At 43.4% G+C, this 25,101-nt stretch overlaps 1 protein-coding gene across 1 annotated transcript in view; it reads right to left on the bottom strand.

Moving 5' to 3' along the window:
* The window catches only part of LOC120384194 (plasmanylethanolamine desaturase-like), a 75,403-nt gene extending 64,493 nt beyond the window's left edge, over positions 1-10,910 (bottom strand). The window contains exon 1 of the mRNA XM_039502560.1: positions 10,725-10,910. Coding sequence (XP_039358494.1) covers positions 10,725-10,863 — 139 coding nt within the window. The 5' untranslated portion in view covers positions 10,864-10,910. The remainder of the gene's footprint in view (positions 1-10,724) is intronic.
* Between the last annotated feature and the right edge of the window lie 14,191 nt (positions 10,911-25,101).

The following is a 25,101-nucleotide window of genomic DNA, read 5'->3' as shown; positions in this document are numbered from 1 at the left end:
CTTTGATAATTCATGCAGGACAGGTGAGGTCCAAGAAAACTGGAGAAGGGCAAACTTCTGTAAAGCACCTATCTTTAAAAAGGGGAATAAAGAAGTCCCAGAGAATTATAGACAAGTCAGCTGAACTTTGAAGACTTGGATAATGAATTGGTGTGAATGCCAATTCTAATATCGGTGGATGACCGCAAGCTGGGAGGGGTTGCAACCACTTTGGATGACAGGATTAGAATTCCAAGTGTCCTTGACAAACTGGAGAGTTGGTCTGAAATCAACAAGATAAAATTCAGAAACAAATGCAAAACACTTCACTAAGGAAGGGAAAAAAATCAAATGCACAGCTACAAAATGGGGAATAACTGGAGAGCCAACGGTACTGCTGAAAAGGATTTGAGTTATAGTGGATCACAAATTAAATGTGAGCCAACAATGTGAAGTTGCAAAAAAGGGAAGCATCATTCTGGGTTATATTAACAGGAGTGTCCTATGTACGACACGGGAGGTGAGGCCTCAGCTGGACTACCGCATCCAGTTTTGTGCACCACACTTTAGGAAAGATGTGGACAAACTGGACAGAATCCACAGGAGAGCAATAAAATATTATTTTTAGAAAATGTGATATATGAGGAAAGGATAAAAATGGGCACTGGTAATCCTGAAAAAAGAAAATGGAAGAGCTACCTGACAACAGTCTTCAAATATGTTAAGAGCTTTTTAAAAGAAGAGGGTAAGCAATTGTTCTCCGTGTCCGCTGCAGGAAGAACAAAAAGTAATCGGTGTAATCTATAGCAAGGGAGATTTTAGGTTAGAGATTAAGAAAAGTTTTCTAACTATAAGGATAGTTATGTGCTGGCTTCCAAGGGAGGTTGTGGAACCCCCATTTTTGAAGGTTTTTAAGACAGGCTGGACAAACACCTTTCAGGGAAGGTCTAGGTATATTTAGTCCTGCCTCGGTGCAAGTTGATGCACTAGCTGACCTCTTGAGATCCTTTCCAGCCCTACATTTCTATTTCAAAGGAAAATAGCAAAGTGTTTTTTTTCCTTATACAGATGCTACAAAGCAAAGGCATCCCAATGTATACTCCCCCCTCCTTCCATTCTCCCAAGCAATGACATATACTGACATAACTCCTGCATCCTTGCAGCCATAATCAAAGACGCTAGCCCAATTGGTGGGATTCATAGGAGTTTTTAACTTTGCCCTTTGTGATGGGAAACCACCTCTCCTGTCATCTGTGGGGATGGCACCACCTAAACAGAATCTGACCACTATACCTACAACTCAAGATAGCAAGGTTAGGGAGTTCTGGTTTAATTTAACCAACAGGAGTAGTGCTACTAGAAACAGATCACCTTTTAACCATACTAGCTAGACGGGGACAGGACAACACACAGTATCTGGATACGATAGTGAGGGGCAGAAATGTAACACCCTAACACAGCGTATGATAAATATTCTGACTGGCTCCTGGAAAGGAATGGGGACAAATGTCCCTATAAAAGCTATTCTATATCACTTGGTAGATGGTAAGAAACAGAACAGCTGTGAAACACTTAGGAAAGTGTAACAGCTGACTCTGAATCCATTAAGGACCACTATACCTACAACTCAAGATAGCAAGATTAGGGAGTTCTGGTTTAATTTAACCAACAGAACAGGAGTAGTGCTACTAGAAACAGTGAGGACTTGACTAAGATCACCTTTTAACCATACTAGCTAGACGTAGTTATTATTGGGTTATTAGAAGCAGGAAAGAACAAGGGTTATTGTGCCATTTAAAAACTACACCATTTTACATTTTAAAATGGATTTCTCCTTTAACAATAGCTTTGCAATAACAACCTGAAGAAGAGTTGCACAGGAAGTTGGAACTGCAACATGCAGTTAGATAGTAATTGCAGGGCTTACACAGTTATAAAGATGGCTTGGTTAGAGCAGTTTGTCTGCGGCCTTGTCATAAGACTGCAGAGGGGGTGGTGACAGTGTCACAAAAGAACTATAAATTAAGCCTCAAAAATTCTATTATCCCATTTTACAGATGGAAAAGAGAAGTTATTTGGCACGTATGAGTTATTTTCCTGAAGTCACACAGAGAGCCTGTAGCACAGCTGGCAACAAAACTTACACCTCCAGATTCCCTATGTCCTACTGTAATTACAGCATCACATTACAAAGATCATGATATAATATGTCAAATGCATTATTTCACAATTACACAAATTTTACGACCCAAGGGCATTATTTTGCACAGATACTCAAAACTGCAGTTCCTATTTGTTGCACTGTACTTTAATCAATAAAAGTGTTATATATATATTATTTGGAAAGCATTCACAAAAACAGCATGAGTGTGTGTGCTGTATTGATTCCTTTGCTTGTCTCTTATCATGAACAAGTCTATTGCCCAATCTCACTATCTAGGAATTTTCATCACTGTGGTATCTGAGTGATCTATTGTCCAGTTTTCTAGCAATAGCAGAGAATTATAACAAGTTGCATAGTGCTGTTTACTTAGAATAAAAAAAAGATGCAAAACATTAACTAAATTGTTATTTTAACAAAAACAACATTCCTGCTTTTATGTCAAATGGTCTACACCTACCAATGTGGATACATCTTACATGCATTATAAGGTCTATTGCTGGTGACATTAAGTTTTCCCTTCAACCATTTTATAGTTGGAAATATATTTTGGAGTTGTTCTTTCATTAAATTTCCCATGAAAAAGTGTTTTAAAGTAAGGATGAAGGAGGAGTTTACAAAACTAAGAAGTTAGTAGAATCCATTGGTCTCTTGGGTTCCATGTATCTAGTATACTAAAATCAAATTCAGGCACTGCGATAATAATACAATCTATATGGTCAGCTATCATGGGGATGAAAATAATAGAATTACCTAGATTATGTACAAACAATTTTTGGGAGGGGTTTACAATGAACACTGTGTGTGTTGTGGGGGGGTGGTCACATAGATAGTACTAAAGCTTGATGAGCTAATTTTGCTAAGAAATGTCAGTGCTCCAGTTAGAGAGAATTGTGTCATGTGGGAAAAATCTCCCGGGAAACCTGGCCTTAGGAAAGAGAATGTCACTAGGTTAAAATTGTTAAAACTATGCACTGGACGCTCAAGGCAATACAGAACATGCTGTCAGCATAAACTTTTAGTGAAGCATCCTTGGAACATACCACATTAAAAGCTCAGGATCCAAAAGTTACATGGTAGTTACCCTCAGTTAACTACAGCATACTGAAATCACAAATTGTAAAAGCAAATTGACATGGGATCTTGCCATTCCTCAGTAGTTTCAGAAATACACCTGTAACTGGTGGGAAGTAATACAAATGTGACGGATTGAAGATTGTTAAGAAAGACTACAGGAAGTAAAAAAAGAAAGCTAACACATAAAAACCCCACCAGTTCACTTTAGTTGTTAGAGGACATTTTTAAAAGACTTAGGAAAAAAATTAGAAAAGCTGTGGGAAATGTTTAAAAAAAAATGGCTTGACAGAATCAGTAGGGGATGCTCTGAAACTAATGAGAAAATGCAGGCAAGCAAGAGAGGTAGATCAGGTCAGAAATGCCAGATATGATGGAAGAACTGTATGATGTGACAGTGGAGGCCCTGGAGACAACAGACAAAGACAGAAAAGCAGAGAAAGAGACAGTGCTCAAGGGATGGTGCCGAGAGAGAAAGAAGCAGGTTTTCTAGCAGAGAGGAAAAAAAACTTGAGGACCCACAGAAAGCCAATATATAAGAACCAAAACTGTTTGCCAATCCTATTTATTCTGAATTAATCATGCAGAGTGACAGATCTCCAACGAGGGGGGGATACTGAAGATAAGAATAGGTGAGACAGTAGATTGGTAGGTTGCTTAAGTTTTTGAAAGAGTGATTGCATAAGCCGTTTTAAAGAAAGGTGGCCACCATACGCTGCAGAGATCTTCTGAAGGATGAAAGAGAGAAAGAGCGAAGCTGCAGATCATGCTGATGCCAAACAGACAATGAACATGGAGAGAGCAGCAGCTTCCAAAAAGCTAGAGAAAGCACTAAATCCAAAAGAGGGGGTGGGATAAGAAAGGCCACCCAAGAACATGTGGAATCAAAGTGGAGGTACTAAAAGGACAGCAGATTAGAGGAAGAAGAGGCACAGCAGATCAGTGGTCAGAAGCAGAGCAATCTCATTTTATAATCTGTGCAGCCTGAAGGGCAAAAAAAAAAAAAAAAACGTAACACAGGGCTGGAAAAAAGCAGTTATTATACCATAGAACAAGGAAATCATAAAGAAGTGTTAAGAATGTCCATGAAACAGACCTGTGAAGGGTTCCAAGGAAAATGTAAAACAGAGTACAGGGTCACCTGAAATAAGTAAGAAACTGAATAAAGTTAGCACCAGGAAAGGAAAAAGTAGTACTTAGTTAAATTTCCACCTATAACAAATAACGGAGAAGTACTAGAAATTTGGATCTGACCTGTAGGCGTGTTTTCTGGACTTTAAACATTTATGATTTTCTTTGGTGAGAGGAAGCTATTGGAGTTAAATGGTGTGCTATGGAAGATCACAAAGTTACTCACGGAGTTAAACAAGGGCACTAAAACCTATGTTAGGATTAGAGGACAGAAAGTGCTGAATCTCTCTTACTTACTCTTCAACATTAATGAATCATGTACTGAGGTCAATGGGAAACAGAATAAAGTAGGAAGGAACAGCTGTTAGTTGATCTTTATTATGAAGATTATGATACTGTACCTTGTTAGGAGAGATGTTAATTGAAAGAAGAACTAAAGCAAGGAAAGAATATACTAATTCCCTTAAAGAAAAAATTAACACTTGTGAAAAAGTAGGCTGAGATGCAAGTAACTCGCTCTCTCTTAGACCAGAATGGAATTATAGAAAGTAAGTTATTGGATTCATTTTAAAACCATATGCCAAGGAACAGGACCTAAGTGAGAAGGACGTAAAGTAAACATTTCATAAACCATGTTAAATGGGTTTTAATCCATTCTCTTATACTTCCAAACATTTGAGGCAGGGAGAGGACTGGGCATAATTGCTTTTGTTGTGAAGTGCTGTGAGTTGACCAAGAGTAGCATATATCTGGATTTTAGGAATATCACTGTAAGGAGGCAAAAAGCTACACCCAGATGAGAAACAGAAGAAAGTAATCCAATAGTTGTTTATTGGTTTGCTGTTGAGCAGCAAGTGACGAGAGTTTGAGCAATTAATGCCAACAGGTACTTTTAACAGAACGCAGTCCACCCAATACCAAGTTCCAGAGAATCTGTAACCTTTGCTATCACTCTGAATATCATTTAACACCCATAATTAATGGAACTATTTTTGTACAGGAGAGTTACTCAATGTAAACATGTGTCACAGAATCAGGCCCTCGCTGAAGATGTGGTGATATTTAACCTACACTAGTGAAAAATTTGCAGTGAAAATTCAGAGGTAAATACACAGATCAGATTAAAGAGTTACTTCCACAACGTACATAAAAACACATGGAAGAGGAAATCAGGACAAGGTGCTGGTGATAGCAATACCTCTGTGCTGTTTATGACTGACTGACTGAAACAGATATGCATAATACTATCACAGGGAGTAGCCAGACAGGATTTTCTCTGTATGGTTTTAAAAAAAACAACAACAAAAAAACCACAAGTTTTTCTGCACTGATTGAGTCATTGTGTAATGTGTATGTGATCGTTTCTGAGCAACATCCAACCAGCATCAAAATACCAGTAGATCATTTATTGAAATTATTTACCAACTTAAGAATCATCACTTTTCCTTATGTGATGCAACCAAGCTTATTTTAAACCAGCTGTGCAGCAGTTTTTAACAGATGGAAAGAGACTGAAAGGTAACTTTGACATGTAGGCTCTAAACACTCATTTGATAATTATACTGACATCTTTTGTAAAGTGCTTTCAAATATACTTATGAGGGTGAGATATACTTATCCTATCTCACAGAACTGAAAGGGACCCTGAAAGGTCATCAAGTCCATCCCCCTGCCTTCACTAGCAGGACCAAGTACTGATTTTGCCGCAGATCCCTAAGTGGCCCACATAAGGATTGAACTCACAACCCTGGGTTTAGCAGGCCAATGCTCAAACCACTATTGAAGATATTATAATTATTTGTGTCTGGACATGGAGGAAGGTGAGACGGTGGAGGAGCCAGCTCCACTTTCTTTGTCACACTGATACCAGCAGAAAATTCTCCTGCATGAGGCAAATTCTCTGCCTGCTGGCTATGACCAGAATTCTTCCACTTGGTGCCACCTGAGCAGTGCAAAGTAAATGTAGTGGACCAGAAATTCAAAATCAAATATCAAAGCTTTGGTATATTGGTTTTGAATATAATTGCTTGAATGAGTATTGTCTTATACATAACAGCTATAATATGCATGCTGAAAATGAATTCAGGTCAGTCCTTGGGGTCCACAAAGTTTGCAACCCAGGCTCCCACGGATTGAGAGAGAACACCTGTGTGTCTGCGTGCATGCGGAACATGACCTTGATTCCACAAACAGGTGCACTTGCACTGACCCTTTCACATATATTGAGTCCCACTGGCTTCAACAGAACTTAGTGTAGGTGTTAAAGGTCTGTACCACTTATCCATTTGCAGACTGAGAGCCTGCATTTGTAAACTGGGTCCTAGCTCCATGGAGTACCACACCTTTTCTTTGAGATCTGCCATTGAAGCAACTTCCCAGAAGTGTGACCCTCCCCCCCCCCCCCCCCACTGATCCAAACTGCATTTTTCCAAGGAGGAGGAGTACCGTTTCCAAGTTACATATGTAATAGTGGTATTAAACAAAAATAAAAGTTACACCAAAAACTTCAATATTCAAAGAGAGACTTCACAAAATAGCATTTTTACCTTATATTTATTCAGCTGCACATGCTCCTATTCTGGACATACATTCAACACAGATTTTTAGCTGCAGAAAGAACTTATCACCATTTCTTGATTGTTAGGGCTCACTCTTATGTTTTAGTGACAAACATGTTGAAATTACAATTGTATTGTTTTAAACTGTATACATAAATTGGTTGCCACTCTGAAGCCTAAAAATGTCACTGTTCAAGCCTAATTAAGAATGATTTTACTATTATATAATTACATCTAAAGAAATTTTTGGGAAAATGGACATAGATTTAGTTGTGCTATTCACATTAACATTAATGGAAGTCATGCGGCTCAATCCACGGCACACTGTGCCAAAAATATACCCCCTAATATCCATCCACAAACATGACCTTTTCATTATAAAATACAAGGTTTCAAAACCAGTTGAAAAATTAACCCTTCAGACCCCATCTCCATTAAAACTACAAACATCTTAGCAATTTGCTTTTCATGAAATAAACATATGGGTACTTCACCAGATGGGATCTCTTTTTAATGAGTAACATACACAAACCTCTTCAGAGTGTCAAATTCAAGGCATTTGCTCTTTCCATATTACTGAAAGTGTCATCATTGTCTCCAGTGACCAATTCTGAGCCAAACCCAAAGGTCTCTTCACTCTATTCTTTCTCCTTGATCTCTTACCTACCTTAACATCATGGATTGCCCTCTTTACAAAGACACTCCCCACACTTGGGCTTCCAGCAGTGTGTGTGCTATCACCCTACTTCAAGACTACTCCTTCAGCATTTCCTCTAGCTAGGTCTCATCTTCTCATCTCCCCACATCTGTAGGTACCCACAGGGTTCTCATTTCGGTCTCCTCCTTCAATGCTAATTTCGGAGGTGACATATCCACAGTTAACACACAGATACAATACTTATGCCACCATGTCCCAACTCCACCGATCCCCATCTGTCAAGTCTTGCATCAGTGACATCTTTCTGGATGTCCCACCATTACCTTAACTCACCATGACAAAAACCAAATTTCTTATCCTCCATCCAAAACCCTCTTCCTTACTGCACTACTTAGTCACTGTTATTAAAGCCACTACTCTCCCAACCACGCAAGCTTGCAACCTTAATGTTCTGTTCTTCTCCCTGCTGTCTTTCAGCCCATTTCCAGATTCACACTCTTGTCAAGTCCTCTCACTTCTTCCACTGTATTTAAATATCTGACCCTTCCTCTCTGTACATTATGACAAACGCAGTCCACATTATGATCATCTCTTACCTTATGATCTGCAACTACCTTCTGTCCTCCTACTTCACCAGTCTATCCAAAACACTGCAGCTAAGGTCATCATCTGCCATTCCAACCACTGTGCCCCTGCTCTCAACTAACTTTACTGGGCCTTCCACCTATCAATCAAACATATGCTCTTTACTCTCAAATCCCAAGTCCTGCTCGAGCCTACTTCTCAGCACTCATTTCCACCTCCACCCCAGACAGAAGCCGGAATACCAATCAATCCTCTCTCCCTAATGCTCCCTTTGTCTCTTCCACTTGACCTTTCTGTTACCATGCTGTCCCCTCCACTTTGAGCAGCTTCCCTCTTCCCCCAAGCAAGCACCCTCACTCTCACTCAAATTCCTCCTCAGTGCTTACTTCTCTCACTTATATTTCAAAGGCTGATCTCTTCTCCAAAGCCCTCAGTTCCTGATCCTCAGTCATTTGTGTGGTATCTGCCTAAACTGGATTAGGCGCTCTTCAGTGAAAGAGACTTATCTTCCTATGCAATTGTAAAATGGTATACATAACTAATGCACCATATAAATGACAGTAGCTTTTCTACATCTTCAACATATTTGGGACTGTCCAAAAAATAAAATAAAAAACCCAACCTGAAAATATTGGCCACATAAAACTTGAGCAAGTGTAACACTTAACTTGAAAACAATTTATCAAGTGTTTATTAAATACTAATCTGTTAGAACAAACAGTAATCTGCTAATAGAGTCCTCCTGAGGCCAAAGGGGGGAAGAGAGAGAGAGAGAGTGAGTGAGTGTGTGCAGCTCCTTGTTTAATCAAGGCCAGGGTATACCACCCCATCAATAGGCCTCACCCATGACTCCTGGGGCAGACCACCTCTTTGATTGAGACCACAGTTCAAGCGCCATTCAACCCCATTCTCTCTGTCAAGACTGCTGACAAGGAGACCAATTAGTGCTAGGTTTCGTCATGTCAACTCTCATTCAAATAGACTGAGATCACTGAGGCTGTGTCTACACTACCACTTTCAGCACTAAAACTTTTGTCATTCAGGGGTGTGAAAAAACACACACACATACCCCCGCCGTGACAAAAGCTTTAGAGCTGAAAAGCACCAGTATAGACAGCGCTTTATCGCTGGGAACCACGCTCCCGGTGATAAAGCTGCCACCGCTCATTAGGGATGGGTTTTTTTTATTGCCCCTGGCAATAAAGTGTATCTACACTGCCCATGTCACAGTGCTGCCACAGCTGCACAGTAACATGGTTAGTGTAGACATACATTTCATTTCATGTAGGCCACTGAACAACCTGAAGATGGTAGCCAGTCACTACCAACTTGTCTCACACTTAAGGTGGCAAAAAGAAGGCCTGGTGACTTTTGGTAAGAAAAAAGGAAATGTTAGCCAACACACCATATGAAGAGCTACCATATATGGGATAAGCTACCATTCAGCTCCACTAATCTGAATGAATATCCTATAGAAGACAAGTTAGCAACACTAGCACTTACATTTACTTTGGTTCTTCTAGGAATGATTTACCAGTGCTAGACCAAGAATGGAAAAAAAAGGCCTAACATTCTCAGTGTAGATGCAGAGCCCATCTAGTCAAAATTTTCAGGAGTGATTAGTGATACTGGGTGCGATCATCAGACAGCAGGAGCTCAGACCTCTTCAGACAATCAGTTTGGGCACCTAAAATCACTGGTTACTTTCAAAAACTATCGTCTGTGCCTAGACACTAAAGGTTACTATCACAGAAAGAGATCACAGGGTGAAAAATATGTCAAATCTATTTTCCAAGATAGTTTACTCTGTGCATTTGACAGCACTTTACACAGATAGTCAGTTTCCTCTCTAGTTACCTGGTCCTTTCCCATAGCACAGAAAAATGTTTTCAAAGATTGGAAAACATGATTGGAAAACCACAAAAGTTAATGGGGGACTCAGAGGCAGCTATAATACCCCAAACTACTTTTAACTCTTTATTTTTACATTAATAAGATTTGGTATCCCTCTATCCCAGGCCTGAACATCCATTCCTAACACCATATTTAAAGTCTTCACCTCAACACTGTCACTTTTTCATATGTTGTTCTATTACATGTTTACAGAGGTCATGCAACAATGCAGCCCTGTCCATCTAGCTGTCACTTTGAGTGTTTCACTCAGTCCACTGAGCTAAAAAGCAGCCACAGTCACCTAGATGGGCTTGGATCGAAAGCAAGGATATTAGGTTATGAAGCTAAGAGGTGCCAGGGTGAAGCAGAGCACCAGGTTGGGCTCAGGGAACGGCCGGATCAGTGCAATCTACATTAAACACCGACAGAGGAATGCAGCGCCTGGGGAGGCCCATCCACTTTCCGCAGCTGCGGAAATCAGTGCGATGGGCGCGAGGTCCCGGACAGCCACATTCGCCCCGGTCTCTGCGTGGCTCCGGGCCCTTTGCAGCGCGCTAGTCTGTGAGCGGAATGAAGCAGCGGCCGGCGGGGGGCGGGCGAGGAGATGAAAGCGCAGGAAAGCCGGGGGGACCATGATGGCATCCGCCCCTGCGGCTGCGGGCGGCTCGGGGGCGCGCAGCCTTACCGGGCGAGTAGAGCTGGGCCAGGCGGCGGGCCCCGGCGTGCTGCGAGCCCCAGCGAGACCCGGGCTGGTTGCCGCAGGGCTCCTCCTCGGCCATGGAGCGGTGCTTGAGCTCCAGCTCGCGGAGCAGAGCCGCCGCCATGCGCCCTGCTCCGCCGGAGCGCGGGGCCCCGGGAAGGAGGCGGCGGCGGCGGCGCTGCGGAGCAAAGCGAGGGCGAGCGCACCTGAGCGGGCGGCAGCGCCCAGCGCGGGCAGGGGGGCGCCGCCCTCCCACGAGCGGCCGCGCGCGCGCACACCGGGGGGGGGGGCGTCAGCCCTGGGGAGGGTCCCGCAGCCCCCCCGGGGGCCCGCCCCCCGCACACAGGGGAGCCCCGCGGCACGCGAGCCCTGAGCCAGCTGAGCAGCCCCCAGCCCGGGGCAGGGGCAGTGCTGGGGGGGGGGAGCCCCGGGGAGCCCCCCCGGCTCGGCACAGACGCGGGGGGAGCTGCAGCCGGGCACGTGGGCGGGAGACTCGGGGTGGCGGCAGCTCCCGCTCCCGGGCGTGTCCGCCCGCGCCCCTACGGCTCCCGCATCCCCCGGGGTTACAGCGCCGGGGGCGGAGACAGGCTGCGACCTGCCCTGCGGGGGGCACCCGCGGCCGTCGGCTCCTGCGCGCCCGCGGGGGCGGGCGGGCGGCTGCGGTGCCCCGCTTCGCTAGCTGGGGATGTCCGCCCGCCCGCAGCCGCGCCCCTCACCTGCCGTCCGGCTGGTGGCCCCCGCCCGCCGACCCCGGCTGCTCCCCGAGCCGAGCCGAGCCGTCCTCCCGCTGCCGCTCCCCGAGCCCATCCCGAGGCTCGCCTGACACCTCCCGGCCCAGCTCGCTGCTGCTGCTGCTCCCCTGAGCCTGCCCGGCCCCGGCGCTTGTTGCTGGGCTCCCCCGGGCCTGCAGCTCCCGGCTACCCGACCCCCGACCCCCGCCCCTCGCTGCTGCGGGTGATAACCCGGGTCTCCCCGCGGCAGGGCTGGAGCGCAGGGTTTGGTTATGAAACGCTGCGACTAGAGCTCCTGCTCTGCTGTGTGGGGACCAGGTTGTGGGCAATGGCCTGGCTAGGGGAGGAGATATTTGAGGGGGGCCTGCAGCGATCCCTGTATTTGGGTTACCCAGCATGTTCCAGTCTAAGATTCTTGGGACCATATTCTGTATGGCTCTGTCACACCCCACCCCACCCCCCACCCCCCCGTTTGCAGCAGGCCTCTGAAATATGGCAGTGGCCTGGCTTGGAGGTGTAGGTGTTGGTGGGGAGAAGTACAGGCGCTTAACAAAAGGTACATCTGTTTAGGTTTGGGAGTGATTATAAACTATTGAAACAACTCTCTCTTCTTGTTGTTAGGAACCACAGGGCTCCTTCTTGTGTCATAGCCATCCTCCAGGTACTGATTTAATTCAGACAGTTGCATTTCTCCATGCCAAAGGCTGGAAACGCATACTTTTCTCTCATTGACATAATTCTTTGCTATGATTACTGGGGACTTGTATAAATAGACCAAAACCAATGATCATTACTAATACTTATCATGGACATGGTACTTTGAACTCCTAACTACGTACAGACATACTAATTAATTTTAGCACTTCAGCAATCTCCAGAACATGGCCTTCGCCATTTCCAATACTTAAGGTGACCAGATGTCCTGATTTTATAGGGACAGTCCCAATTTTTTGATCTTATATAGGCTCCCATTACCCCCCACCCCCATCCTGATTTTTCACACTTGTTGTCTGGTCACCCTAACCATACTGGTCTTTCAGAAAAGCTACAGGCTTCAAGATGGAAAAGCAGCAAAGAATCCTGTGGTACCTTATAGACTAACTGACATTTTGCAGCATGAGCTTTCGTGGGTGAATACTCACTTCTTCGCATGCAAGAGAAGTGGGTATTCACCCACGAAAGCTCATGCTGCAAAACGTCAGTTAGTCTATAAGGTGCCACAGGATTCTTTGCTGCTTTTACAGATCCAGACTAACACGGCTACCCCTCTGATACTAGGCTTCAAGATGTTTAACAAACCTTAAAATTCTCCTCTACTTAGGGATCTTGCACGCTGCAGTGTAGGCGCGTAGCAGTTTCGTTTTATTGCAGGTTCTCAGCAGTTTTGCTTCATTGCAAGGACCTGATTTCAGCTCTTACCAAAGTCCATAGTTCTATTCTCCATTAGGCCAGCTCGCTGCCATTCTTCCTTCTGCAACCAACAACTTTCCCTGGTCCACCTGTGCCATGTCTTGCCTGCCATCAGTCTGACAATGGACGGAATATTTACTTAGGCCTTGGCTACACTGGCGCTTTACAGCGCTGCAAGTTTCTCGCTCAGGGGTGTGAAAAAACACCCCCCTGAGCGCTGCAAGATACAGCGCTGTAAAGTGCCAGTGTAAACACTGCCGCAGCGCTGGGAGCACGACTCCCAGCGCTGCAAGCTAATCCCCACGGTGAGGTGGAGTACGTGCAGTGCTGGGAGAGCTCTCTCCCAGTGCTGGCGCTGCGTCTACACTCACACTTCAAAGCGCTCCCGCGGCAGCGCTTTGAAGTTTCGAGTGTAGCCAAGCCCTTAACAATTTTTGAAGCAATTTGCCAAAGATAGGTCCACATTAGAAGTAATGGTAACTCACCTGGACCTCAGTAGTCATCTTCTCAGATCAGCAGCAACTGAATGATAATACAGACAAATTGGTTTGAACTTGACCTTCTGACTAAAATCAAGTGTAGTATTCTCTAGTATCATGGGATTACATTTTATAATGTATTGTATTCTGTAGGATATTTCCATAAGGAAAATCAACTGAGAGTGACCTTTTAAACCAAGTCGTTCCTTGCTCTCTTACTATACCTTTGTACATTAGCTATTCCTTTTATTATTTTGCCCTTGCACCGCAGGATTTCATCCTCCTTTTCTCTGCATAGTATGTCACAGATTGCAGTATTCCTTAGCCTAGATTTAAAACATTTTAACCACATCTGTTTCTGTGATTCTAAATTAAGCTCACATACATTACATTCTTTTTTTCCTCCTACTACTGGATAGTAATACATCACAGGTGATCAAATGTTTTCAGATTCATTGAGATCTCACCTAGTCCTCTGAAAAAATTAGCACTCAATCCTAAAGTCAAGGAGTTGTATGAAATTTAGTGAGTTGATGCCCACAGGAATCAATGGCCATTTTGGGGTTCAAACGGTGTGCAATTCAGGGGCCCAATTATCTTGGCAACAGGGCTGGCTCCAGGCACCAGCTTATCAAGCAGGTGCTTGGGGGGGCAACTCCGGAGAGGGGCGGCACTTTCACGAATTCAGCGGAGGGTCCCTCACTCCCACTCGGAGCGAAGGACCTCCTGCTGAATTGCTGCAGATCGCAATTGCGGCTTTTTTTTGGGGGGGGGGGCTGCTTGGGGCGGCCAAACCCCTGGAGTCGGCCCTGCTTGGCAAGTTCGTATGCACTACTTCTGTTGCCTTCACTGGGAATTGCACACATGCAACTGACAGAATAATCAGGCCCCTGAAAATTAAAGCTGGTGTCCCTAAACACAGCTACTGTATTTTTAACTCATTCAGTGTTAGATGCATCTGTGGCCTCAAAGCACCAGCCAGGAATGTGCACTGGCACTCAGAAGGGATTTTCTCCTAGCTAATGCTCTCTGTTTCAAATGGGATATACACCCATCTATAACCTGCATTGTCTGTATTTAAAACATACAATATAAGGTAAGTTTATCTAAGTATTTCTGTTACCATGACATCAAGCAAGAAAATAAACATTACTCTCCATAGAAAATGAAATGCATGGTAACAGATCATTTTAGCAAGTCTAATGACAGACTCGGAGCCATCAGAACAGATTTAGGAGACAAATAAAAAGATTGCTTTTGATAGTCTGAAATGAAAAAAAAATTAAATATTTTGCATACAGAAGGAGAGAGAGCGCGAGAGAAACCATTTTCAGATAATCTGTTCCAAGCAAATGACAGAAATGGACTATGAATTCACAAACTATGGAATGGGGCTGGAAAAGAAACTCTCTATATATTTCCTACAAATCAGGTTATTTCTTGAAACACAGGAACAAAGAATCCAGATCCAGAATACAGAGAGAGTTATTATCAGTAAAATATGTATTGTTGTGGTTCTCAGGAAAGAGAATGTTAGTTCAATTATTTCATACCTGATATTCTTAGACATTTTAAACCCCAATCCTTCAAGTTGGGTTTATTCAGCCACCCACAGAGGTATGGAACAAAATATATAACAATAAAATAACTAGAGCCCTGTACAGATACAAAATTTGTATCCGCATCTGATCAGCAAACATGGTCCGTGGATATAAAGTGGATAACTGCAGCTTTTCAGGGCTCTAGATATAAAATTTGGATCCGCATCCACCCGTGATCTGCAAACACAGTCTGCGGATATCTGCATCCGTGGATACAAAGTGGATATCTGCAGATTTGCAGGGCTTTAAAAATAACTTTGCCTAAAAGCTAAAGGTTGCTTGACTATATTTGTGATTAAAATTACATAAATACACATGATTCGATGTAAAAAAAACAAAAAAGCTATAAACCAATATTCAAAGTGAACTCACATAATGACAGAAATCAGACATTTCAGAGGTATACCCTAAAGCAGGCTAAGCATTCCAGAATCAATCTATCAAAGTCTATTATGTTAGAGTAGATGAGATAAAGTCATTGGTTTGCAACTAAAGAGATTCTAATTCTAGTCCTAGCTCTTGTACTTGTTTGTAACAGATGTTAAATAACTTCTAGTGATAATTCAGAAGAAGTCCTATTAGATGGATATAGGGGCTAAATTAAATATCTTAGGCCCTGATACAGGAAAGCACTAAAGAACATAAGTACATCTCTATTCAGGATAGCAATTAGGCCCCAGTTCAGCAAGGTGTTTAAGCATGTGCCTACCTTTAAACGCATGACCTTGCTAAATCTGGGCCTTAAGTATGTGCTTCACTTTAAGCATGTGCTTAAGTCCCATTGTCTGTAATTAAGCGTGTACTTAAGTGCACTCCTGAATAGAGATGCTTTCCTGAGTTGAGGACTACCCTCCAGACCTAAACAATTCTATGGGTTTCCCCACCCTGCTCACTTGTAACATTGCACTAAGCAGGGCTTTCCAAACTGCTTTGGTCTCGTTCTGTAAAAGCCTCCCTTGGGCAGACGAGTCAGAGACGTTATTTTTAATGAGTCCCTCTCCCTCCACCCAAATTCTGCCCAGTTCAACAAAGTAAAATAGACTCGGCCCCACACAAGCTGATTTGAATTATTTATTTTTTTAGAGTTGTCCGTCTTAGAGCTGAATTAGTGAAACATCTTTAACTGAGCCAGGAGGCTGGACTGTCATGTTGATGTTCTCATTGGGGAAATGAGGCTGTAAACACCCATACTTGATTCACATGCATGGTCTCTTGGTTGCCTAGAGTAATGCCCATCTGTTTGGATGGCAGCATGCCCACGCAAGTTGCCCAAGAGAATATGTGCTGGGCAATGATTGGTTTAGGTAAGTGTTTCTCAAACTGGGTCGGTGTCAACCTCTTTTGGGAAGGCCCAAGAGAAAATGAAACAAAAAGAAATTTTTATTTTTTATTTTCAATGGATTGTTTTCATTTAACATTCAGCAAAAACATCACCATGTATTGAATATTAAATATTTAATATTCAGTAGATGGTTGTGTTAATTCCTAGGTAAATATGGCCCAACAGGAAGAAAAAATGAATAAGCACCCCTCTCCCGATTTATAAACTAGATTTTTAAACACCTGCACCATCTTTTTTTTTTTCAGGGGAAGGTTTTCTCTGTTCCTTTTGCAAAAGCCTTTACATCAGGGAAGGGCTGACTATTTTGCTGTATTAGGGATAGCATGCTGTGCAATGTTTGAGAAATCCCACTTTACATTATCATTCTGCATAGCACTGCAAGCACCGTCCCATCTCTAGAAAAGAAACCAGTCTCAGAAATGAAGCCATGTCACCAGCTGACAATTAAACCAATCACTTTTGTTGATACCTAGTAGTCCTGTATCTGCCCCCAAAATGATACAGAGTATAGTGGCAGGCGACTTTTATGTATTTAAATTATGATTCAGACCCAAACAAGGACCACTTCACAAACATAGCCCCCCCAAAAAAGAAATCATACACACACACATACCTTTTATGTGTGGTGTCATGAAAGACTTAAAGCCCTTTTAATTTCAGAACAATTGCCGGTTCCCCGAAGCAAAATAACTTTCATATAGTGACATGGGCTGTACAGTGAAGTTATTGTCCGGCACAGTGCTCTATAATTCAACGGGGCAAGAGGGAGGAAAGTGTGTCCGCCCCCTTTTTCAATTCAAATATATTGCATTAAGAGAAGCTGCTCTTACTTAAAAATAAAAAGAAAATGATCCTGATCTTTTTCATTTGAGAGACAAAATCCTTTTCATTGCTGCATCCATGATCTCTGACTCTACTGTTTTGACACTGTGTCAAGATGCTCCCACTCTGCTCTAGGTTTCAGATCACAGTTGGAGTGTCTTGATACAGTGTTGAATCGGTAGTGGCAGCAAGTCTCAGAGCAGAGTCAAAGAGCCTCAATGCAGCACTGGAGCAGGTAACATCAGCCAGCTCTTTCCCCTCAACTAAAGCAGGGAGTGGGGGGAAGGAGAAGTGGTGGTGGTTTTTTTTTTTAAATGTTTATTTTGTTGCTCTTTGACCCAGCAGCGCAGGGTTCAGACATGTAACCACATGCCCTTTGCGGTAGGATGCCAGAAATACTCTTCTCCCAGCACCAAAAAGAGTGGAATAATAATTTTCTTAAAAGGATTAAATGTAGAATAGGAACAGGAATCAAGGTACCAAGCTTCTAAAAACCAGCCAGCATTGCCGGAATGCTGCATTAGCAGGACCAGATTGTGCCTTGGGGCACTGGCCCTCACTTGGGGATTGGGAATAGCTGCACCACCTCAGGGGGAGCTGCAGGGGAGATTGCCTCAGGAAGTCCCTCCTGGGGCTCCCCAGTGCAAAGGGGGACTGACCCATCCCTTCCTGTTCGAAGCCCAGATTTCAATCCCCCACTAACCTGACTGAGAATGTGAGTGCACAAGGGCAGCTTCATACGAATGACCGTGAGATTCTAGCTACACCCATTTCTGGATGAAGGCCATGAAATCTGTGATTGTTCTAAAATGGTCACGCTACTGAACGGCACCTCACCCTCGGCCAACCGCCTCACAAAGCTTGGCGTGTAGAATTTTAAGCACCAACAAAGACATAGGGTTTGATTCAGCCCTCAGAGGAGGCGCAGCATCTACCACCACTCTTCAGCCCCTACACAGGACCAGTTAGTCTCATGTTCATGTAAGCGTGAATCCAGTTTCACCTTCCCCATCCCACCCAATAGCCTGTTCAAAGGCTCTGTAACATCCCAGGGAGCTGAAGGCGTCTCTGTGCAGCTGCTCCACACCCAAACATCTCCCACAGGGGGCATAAGTGGAGCCAAGGGGTCTATGAGGGCCTTCCACACCAGGGCGAAATTCACCCCTAGAGAATAACATAACTGCCATAATCAGCATAAGGAACAAAGCATAGTGGATGAACATGATCATGTTTTGTGTGATGAGTTACAGGATTCGAGCAGGAAGGGATGTAATTGATGTGATATCTTTAGACAGTACTGACACACTTGATAAGTGACTCACAAAATCTTGGCAAAATTATTTCCCATTGACTTGGATCTGGAGGCTGCCATATATGGGCATGAGAAATGGCTGAGGATGGCAGACAAAGGGTAATGATGCAATGCAGCATATTGGGTTGGCAAGGTGGCAAATAGCATGCTGCCAGGATCAGTTGTTGACAAGATGGGTTTTTTGTTGTTGTTGTTTTTTGTTAAAATCGTTAATTATCTTGAAGAGATAAACACCATGGTAAACAAACTCTCAGATGACAATAAAGAGGTGCTTGTGAGGGTACAGAACTAATGGAAAGGGACCTAAAGACAGCTAGAAAATAGGATTTTGTCAAAGACAAAATAATTTGTGTGTGTGTGTGTATGTGTATATATATATTGGGGGGGGGGGGAGTGTCAGTCAATGGGAGTGAGCTAACCAGAAACCTGCAATGCTGACAAAAACCAAACGGCAGCAAATTGTGTCAGCTTGTAGCACAATGTTGTAGCAAAAGAGCCAATATGATTTTGTGGGCTGCATAAACAGATGTGTCATGGGCCCCGCTCTTAGAAAAGGGGCTGGAAAATGCTGAGCTCCAATTTTTTCAATGGGTGTTGAGGACAGGCCGTTCCTTGAAGGCTTGAGCGTTGTGCCATGAATAAAGGAGGTGATAGTATCTTATGTACTGCTGAGACTACACCTTGAATACCAAGTACAATGCTAGTTACTGGCTTTTTGGTACCAGAATGATAGCAGTATCTGGGGAGGAATGAGTGGATGCATAATAATAAGAATCCCTAGCTTTTATATAGCATTTTCATCAGTAGATCTCATGTAACCAGATTGATTTATGAGGAAAGATTAGGAAACCGGAATGGTCAAATTCAACCTTGGTACAACTTTATCGACTTCAGTGGAGTTATGTGGAGTACCGTGTCCAATTTTGGTCACCAATGTTTAGAAAGGATGTGGAGAAACTGGAAAGGAGCCAGAGGTGAGCAACAAAGAGGCTGAAGGAACTGGGTATGTTTAGTTTGGAAAAGAGGAGATTGAGGATGGACCTAATAGTGGTCTTCAAATACTTGAAAAAGATGGAGAAAAGTTGTTGTCCAGCAGGCAGGACAAGAGGCAATGGGTTCAAATTACAGCATTGCAGATTTAGATTAAATCTCAGAAAAAACTTCCTAACTGTAAGAACAGCAGGACAATGGAACAGATGCCTAGGGAAGTGGTGGAAGCTTGTTCACGGGAGATTTTCAAAAGGAGGCTGGAAAGCAACCTGTCTGGGGTGGTTTAGACACAACAAATCCTGCATCTTGGCAGGGGGTCAGACCGTTCCAATCTCTTCTGACCCTATGAGTCTATGCCTGCCTACACCAGGGAGATATGTGGCCACACGGTGTGAAGTGAACCTGTTCTTTTCATAGTTGGGTCAAATTCACTAAAATCACTGTAGTTACAGAAGGGATGAATTTGCCCTCTGTGCTTTATTGTGCACACACGTATGTTAACTATTAAAGCAAAAATAGAAAAAAAAATACACAGATACAGTAAATGCTCATGTATTGGATTTGACTCATCAAGTAAAATATAATTGAGTTTTGAAAACGTATTTTAAAAATTAAAAATTATTATTAAACTCTATTCAACAAAACAGTGGTAGAGAATATAGTCTAGTGGTTAGTGCAAGAAAATGGGAGATGGGACTCCTAACCATTTTGTGCCTTAGCTTACCCAAATGAGGATAATAATTACCTTCCTGTGGAATTATGGGGCTTAATTAGTATGTGTAAATTCTTTGAGATAAAGGTGCTATTGAAGTGCAAAATATTATTATTATTATTTTATTATTATTAAAAAACCCAGCTTGATGGTTGTGAAGGATGACTTATTGGAGGTGTCTTTATAGTTTTGGTAGAATCCAGGGGTTTACCCTTCTCTTCCATTATGGTCTGCCCAGAACTGTCTATTCAGAATTAGTCACACCCGTCTTAGGTGGCAAATGATCTTTGGGAGCACTTGCCCTCCAGCCCCTTAACAAGCAGTTATCACCCAATGCTCCTCTGGCTAGAGCAGGGACTGGAGGAGAGAGAAGTTAAAGAATTTGTCTGCCAGGGCACAAATTAAAATCTTTACAAGCAGAGACCTGATAGAAAGTCTCAGAATAGAATGAATTATGTATTTGAACACTTAAGATTTTCTTGCTTTTATTACAGCATGGGGTCTGAACTCTGCTTTCTTCCCTGCACTTTATTACATGGTTAGAAGTCCCACAGTATGAAACTTGCCGTTTGAATTTTGAAGCACCTATATTGTCGTGCTTTTTATTTTAATATTTGTCACCGACAGTGCCGACAGCTAAAAAGTGCTGCCTCCCCGTGGTGTGATGTGCGGGATTTTCAATAGAGCTACACAATTGCATCTGCTAAGTGCTTGCGGGGCTCACACTGCCAAAGCCCGCAAATTGCCACATTCATTCCACTGGGCAGTAGCCAGACCTGCACTGAGGCAAACTGCATTGGAAAAGGGATTTGCTTGCAGGAGGGACATTTGCCTAAATGGCTGATTTCTTTGTAAAGTCCTAAGCCATTGTCTTTAGCCATTTCTACCAAACAATTCTATACTCGCAGCTTTTAAGAGCTGGTGGGAACTTCGGTGTTGTTTACAGTTTATTTTATTTATTACATATGTTGTCGTTTTTTTAAATCTGTGTTTTCCCATCCTCAAAATTTACTGACCAAAGAATTCATGGAAGTAAATGGTTCTAACGACAGTACGGAATTGACATACGTTACTCTTTTCTCTTCTTCCCTCTGTATTCTTTTATTTTTTCAATTCTCATACTTCTATCTTAATGTAAGGCAAACCTATCTTGTTTGCGTTCTAGCTTCAAATCAATACTATTGTGTAAATCATTTGATGTGCACGGCAATGTTACGCACTGTGACAGTTACACTTGGGGTATCGGGGGAGTTATTTGTATCCCCTGCCTACCTCCTTTGTCTTATTCACATGTCAAATACAAAAAATGATTCCAACAAAAAGGTCCATGATGATAATTGTCAGAAAAAGACTTGGCTGAGGATTGGTTTAATGACAGCTGAACGAATCATTGGGAAATGCTACTTTCATGAAGTCTAAATCATACTTAATGTGCCAAATTCATCCCTGGGGGAGCGCCACAGGCTTTAGTTGAGTTACTCCAGGAATGAATTTGGCCCCTCTGCACGTCATTGCAGAAAAGACAAATGATTCTGTAATGGCTGCACTGCTGAGCTTTGGTGTCCTTTATCAGTGTATGTAAGAGGTGTCAACTCCGCCTGCACAGACTTGGTCGGCCTGTACTTTTGCATTCTGCAGTTATACGAGAGGGGAATTCTCCAACCATTTTATATGTTTTGTTTCTGTCTTGAAGGAAATGAATTCTATGAAACAGATGGAAGTATAGGCCCAGATCATCTTCTACACAGGAAAATGCCAATCAGGGGACTGAATAGGGAGGGACGCTCCATTCACAGTTTCCTCTGTATTTTTCCATTTGGGATCAAGGGGTTCTTCCCCCAAACCTGCAAATTTTGGAGATCTATTAGATGGCCTGTGTCTCTCCACTTCCTCCATAGTGGCCTTTGATTAAGAGGAACTCAGCACCTGCAGCTCCTATTGACTTCAAATAGACTTGTGGGTGGTTAGCACTTCTAACAAAATCAGACACTAGGTGGTTCATCTTGGGCACCCAGAATTATTGGACATTTGAAAATTTACACTTAAGTGACCTTCTCATGTCAGTATCAGAGTCTGAGTCAGGATCAGAAATCAGGAATTCCTGCTTCCTGGTGCTTAATCCACTAACTCTCACGTCCTGGACTTGGAAAGGTTGATAACCTTTCAACAAAATACAATTCCTACTCAATGCTATCAACATTGCCGAAAGACAACTGCAAAGACATCTCTGGAGAAGACTCCCATTACCAGGGCTATGCAGAAGAATAATGAGAAACTTGCAGCTGGTTCGAAAGACATTAATGAGTCTCTCTTGGATATAAAATATTTGTTCAAACACCCTTATGGAGAAAGTAACACAAAATTGAGCAAAACACTGTCAATGAGGAGCTCAGAGTGAATGAGATGCACCAGTAGGGCTCAAATAAGGAGCAAAATGTCTTTTCTGAGCATGGAACTGGGCAGAAAGCAGAGTCAGCTTTTCAGGCCGAATGTGCAGCTATTATAAGGTAGGCATGTGTGTCAGCTTTGCTTTTAATCTTTATTTTCCATATTCTTGCTTCTTTCCCTGGTGATCCTTTGGGACAATGTACAATGCAGGGCTGTTCTTGGTTCATCACATAGTCTGGCATCTCCTCTTCTTTTAGTTTTCTATTTTCATATTATGTAAAATTCAAGAATAATTTTCAACAGAAGAAATATTTTACACCCTTCTAAATGTATTAAAAAAACCTGTAGACATTTTAACCTCATTTTGCCCCCGAAAACTCCCAGCACAAACCAAAACAAAAATCCCCAACATATTTCAGACTTGGTTTTGAGCAGACTAGATATACAATATCACTTTCCAGCCTAAGGCCCTGATCCTGCAAGCAAAACTCTAAATACCAATAAGCATTCTGGGGGCACCAGGAGAAACAACATTTAGCAAGCGAATTCTTGCATTTTCCCAGTTACTCAGCCAATGTATTTGCATCCTTTCCCCCCTTTTAAAGTCACTTTTAATGCAGAATCTCATTACTGAACATCAAGTGTGTGCAAATAGAGCTGGGCATCACTAGTGAAAATCTTTGCACAAAATTTCATCCCCAGCAGGGTTCATGCAGGCTTAGCCTCCCCAAAATTTTGCTTTTAGCTTAACATTTTTCACAGGCCAGTTGGTGAAATCCAGTTCTCGGTTGAAATTTCACAAAGTCCCATGTGGAGACAAGACAAGAGGCTGACCATGTAGGTGCACAGGTGCCATGGAGGCAGAGGGAGTCAATGCAGGCACTTCCTCTACTGCATCACGGGTAGATGGTATCCGTCCCCCTATGGTCCAGCAGGATGTGGCAGGGAGTGGTCAAGAAGATTTGTGACTTAGGTGGAATTTTCAGCAGCTAGATGAAAACAATGAAGTTGAGGCTGAAGACATAAAGGTAGTTTAGTTAAGTGGTAGCAGATAAACCAGCCTGTTTCCCAACAAGACCCCCAAGTGAACTTGAAATAGCATCAGTTCTCATGTGCCCTGTACACTATCGCTGTAGAGCCTCGCCATTGCTGTTCTGGATCCTGCTCTCATCAGGAACTTTTGAAGATCTCTGGGCAATGTCTGTTCAAAACCTGGCAGCTGCCAAGAACCTACAGGAAAGGTACCAGGGCTCCAGGATGAGAGATGATAGTTTTCAGCATATGGATCTCATACTAAATTCACAACAATTGGATCCTGTGTGCGTCTCGCTGGGATATCTAAGTATACCTATTCCATTGTGACCATGTGCAGTAAGCAGAGCTTGAGGAATGGGTTCTTAGCTTGGCACATCTACACCATAAGAGAAGATTCTCAACACAGTCCAACAAACCTCTGTTTCTGGACAAAACTGAATGTTTGCTCATGCCTCTCATTACCCTGTCTAGCAAATGCACATGTTATGCCCTAAAATGTGGGTGAGACAGCAACTGAGATCGCTTTATGAATAAATAGCCACAGGTATGTGTAGCCAATGGCAGTACAGTGCCTGCACATGTCTGCTTTCATTTTCTGAATATCTGTAGCCAGAGGACATTTTCCACAATGCCGATGTAAGGTGATATAACTGGGGTTTGATACTGGAAGGCTCCCCGAAAGGGAGGGTGATTGAAAGGTACAAGTCTGGCCTTGCCTTAGGAATGTGGATTGGAGACTATACACTATTGCAGTGGTTCCCAAACTTGTTCTGCCACTTGTGCAGGGAAAGCCCCTGGCGGGCCGGGCCGGTTTACCGGCTGCGTCCGCAGATTCGGCCAATTACAGCTCCCAGTGGCCACGGTTTGCTGCTCCAGGCCAATGGAAGCTGCTGGAAGCGGCGCGGGCCAAGGGACGTACTGGCCGCCACTTCCAGCAGCTCCCATTGGCCTGGAGCAGCGAACTGTGGCCAGTCAGAGCCGTAATCGGCTGAACCTGCGGATGCGGCAGGTAGACAAACCGGCCCGCCAGGGGCTTTCCCTGCACAAGCGGTGGAACAAGTTTGGGAACCCCTGCACTATTGAATTGATGGATTAGGGTGCTGGAGGAAAGAACAAGTAGATGAACTGCTCTATATCAGAGAATAGCTGCCTGGAAGGGGGGACAGATGGTCTGGAGAACAGAAGGAGGGAGAGCAAGCAGCAGGGCAGCCTGCCATAACCTTGGAGAGAGAGAAACAAAGCTAAGGGGGCTGATGTGGTCATTGACATGTAAGATTACCATGAGTGTCCTTTAGCTTTTGTAATTTACACACTCCTGGCCTACATGACTGTTGTTATTTATTGGTTGTGTTATAGTAGTGCCTTGGGGACCTACTCAGGGACCAGCACCCCATCGTGCTAGGCACTGAACAAACAGAGAACAAAGAGCTGGTCCCTGCACCACAGAGCTTAGCACAATTTCCAGCAGTGGCATCTACACAAGGTATCGTCTTGCCGTCTTGTCTCTTTTTTTAAACAGCATCTTGCGGAAACACAACTC

Source organism: Mauremys reevesii, linkage group 16 (assembly GCF_016161935.1).
Source record: "Mauremys reevesii isolate NIE-2019 linkage group 16, ASM1616193v1, whole genome shotgun sequence".
Classification (NCBI taxonomy): Eukaryota; Metazoa; Chordata; order Testudines; family Geoemydidae; genus Mauremys; species Mauremys reevesii.
This window is presented reverse-complemented; position numbering and strand designations above follow the sequence as displayed.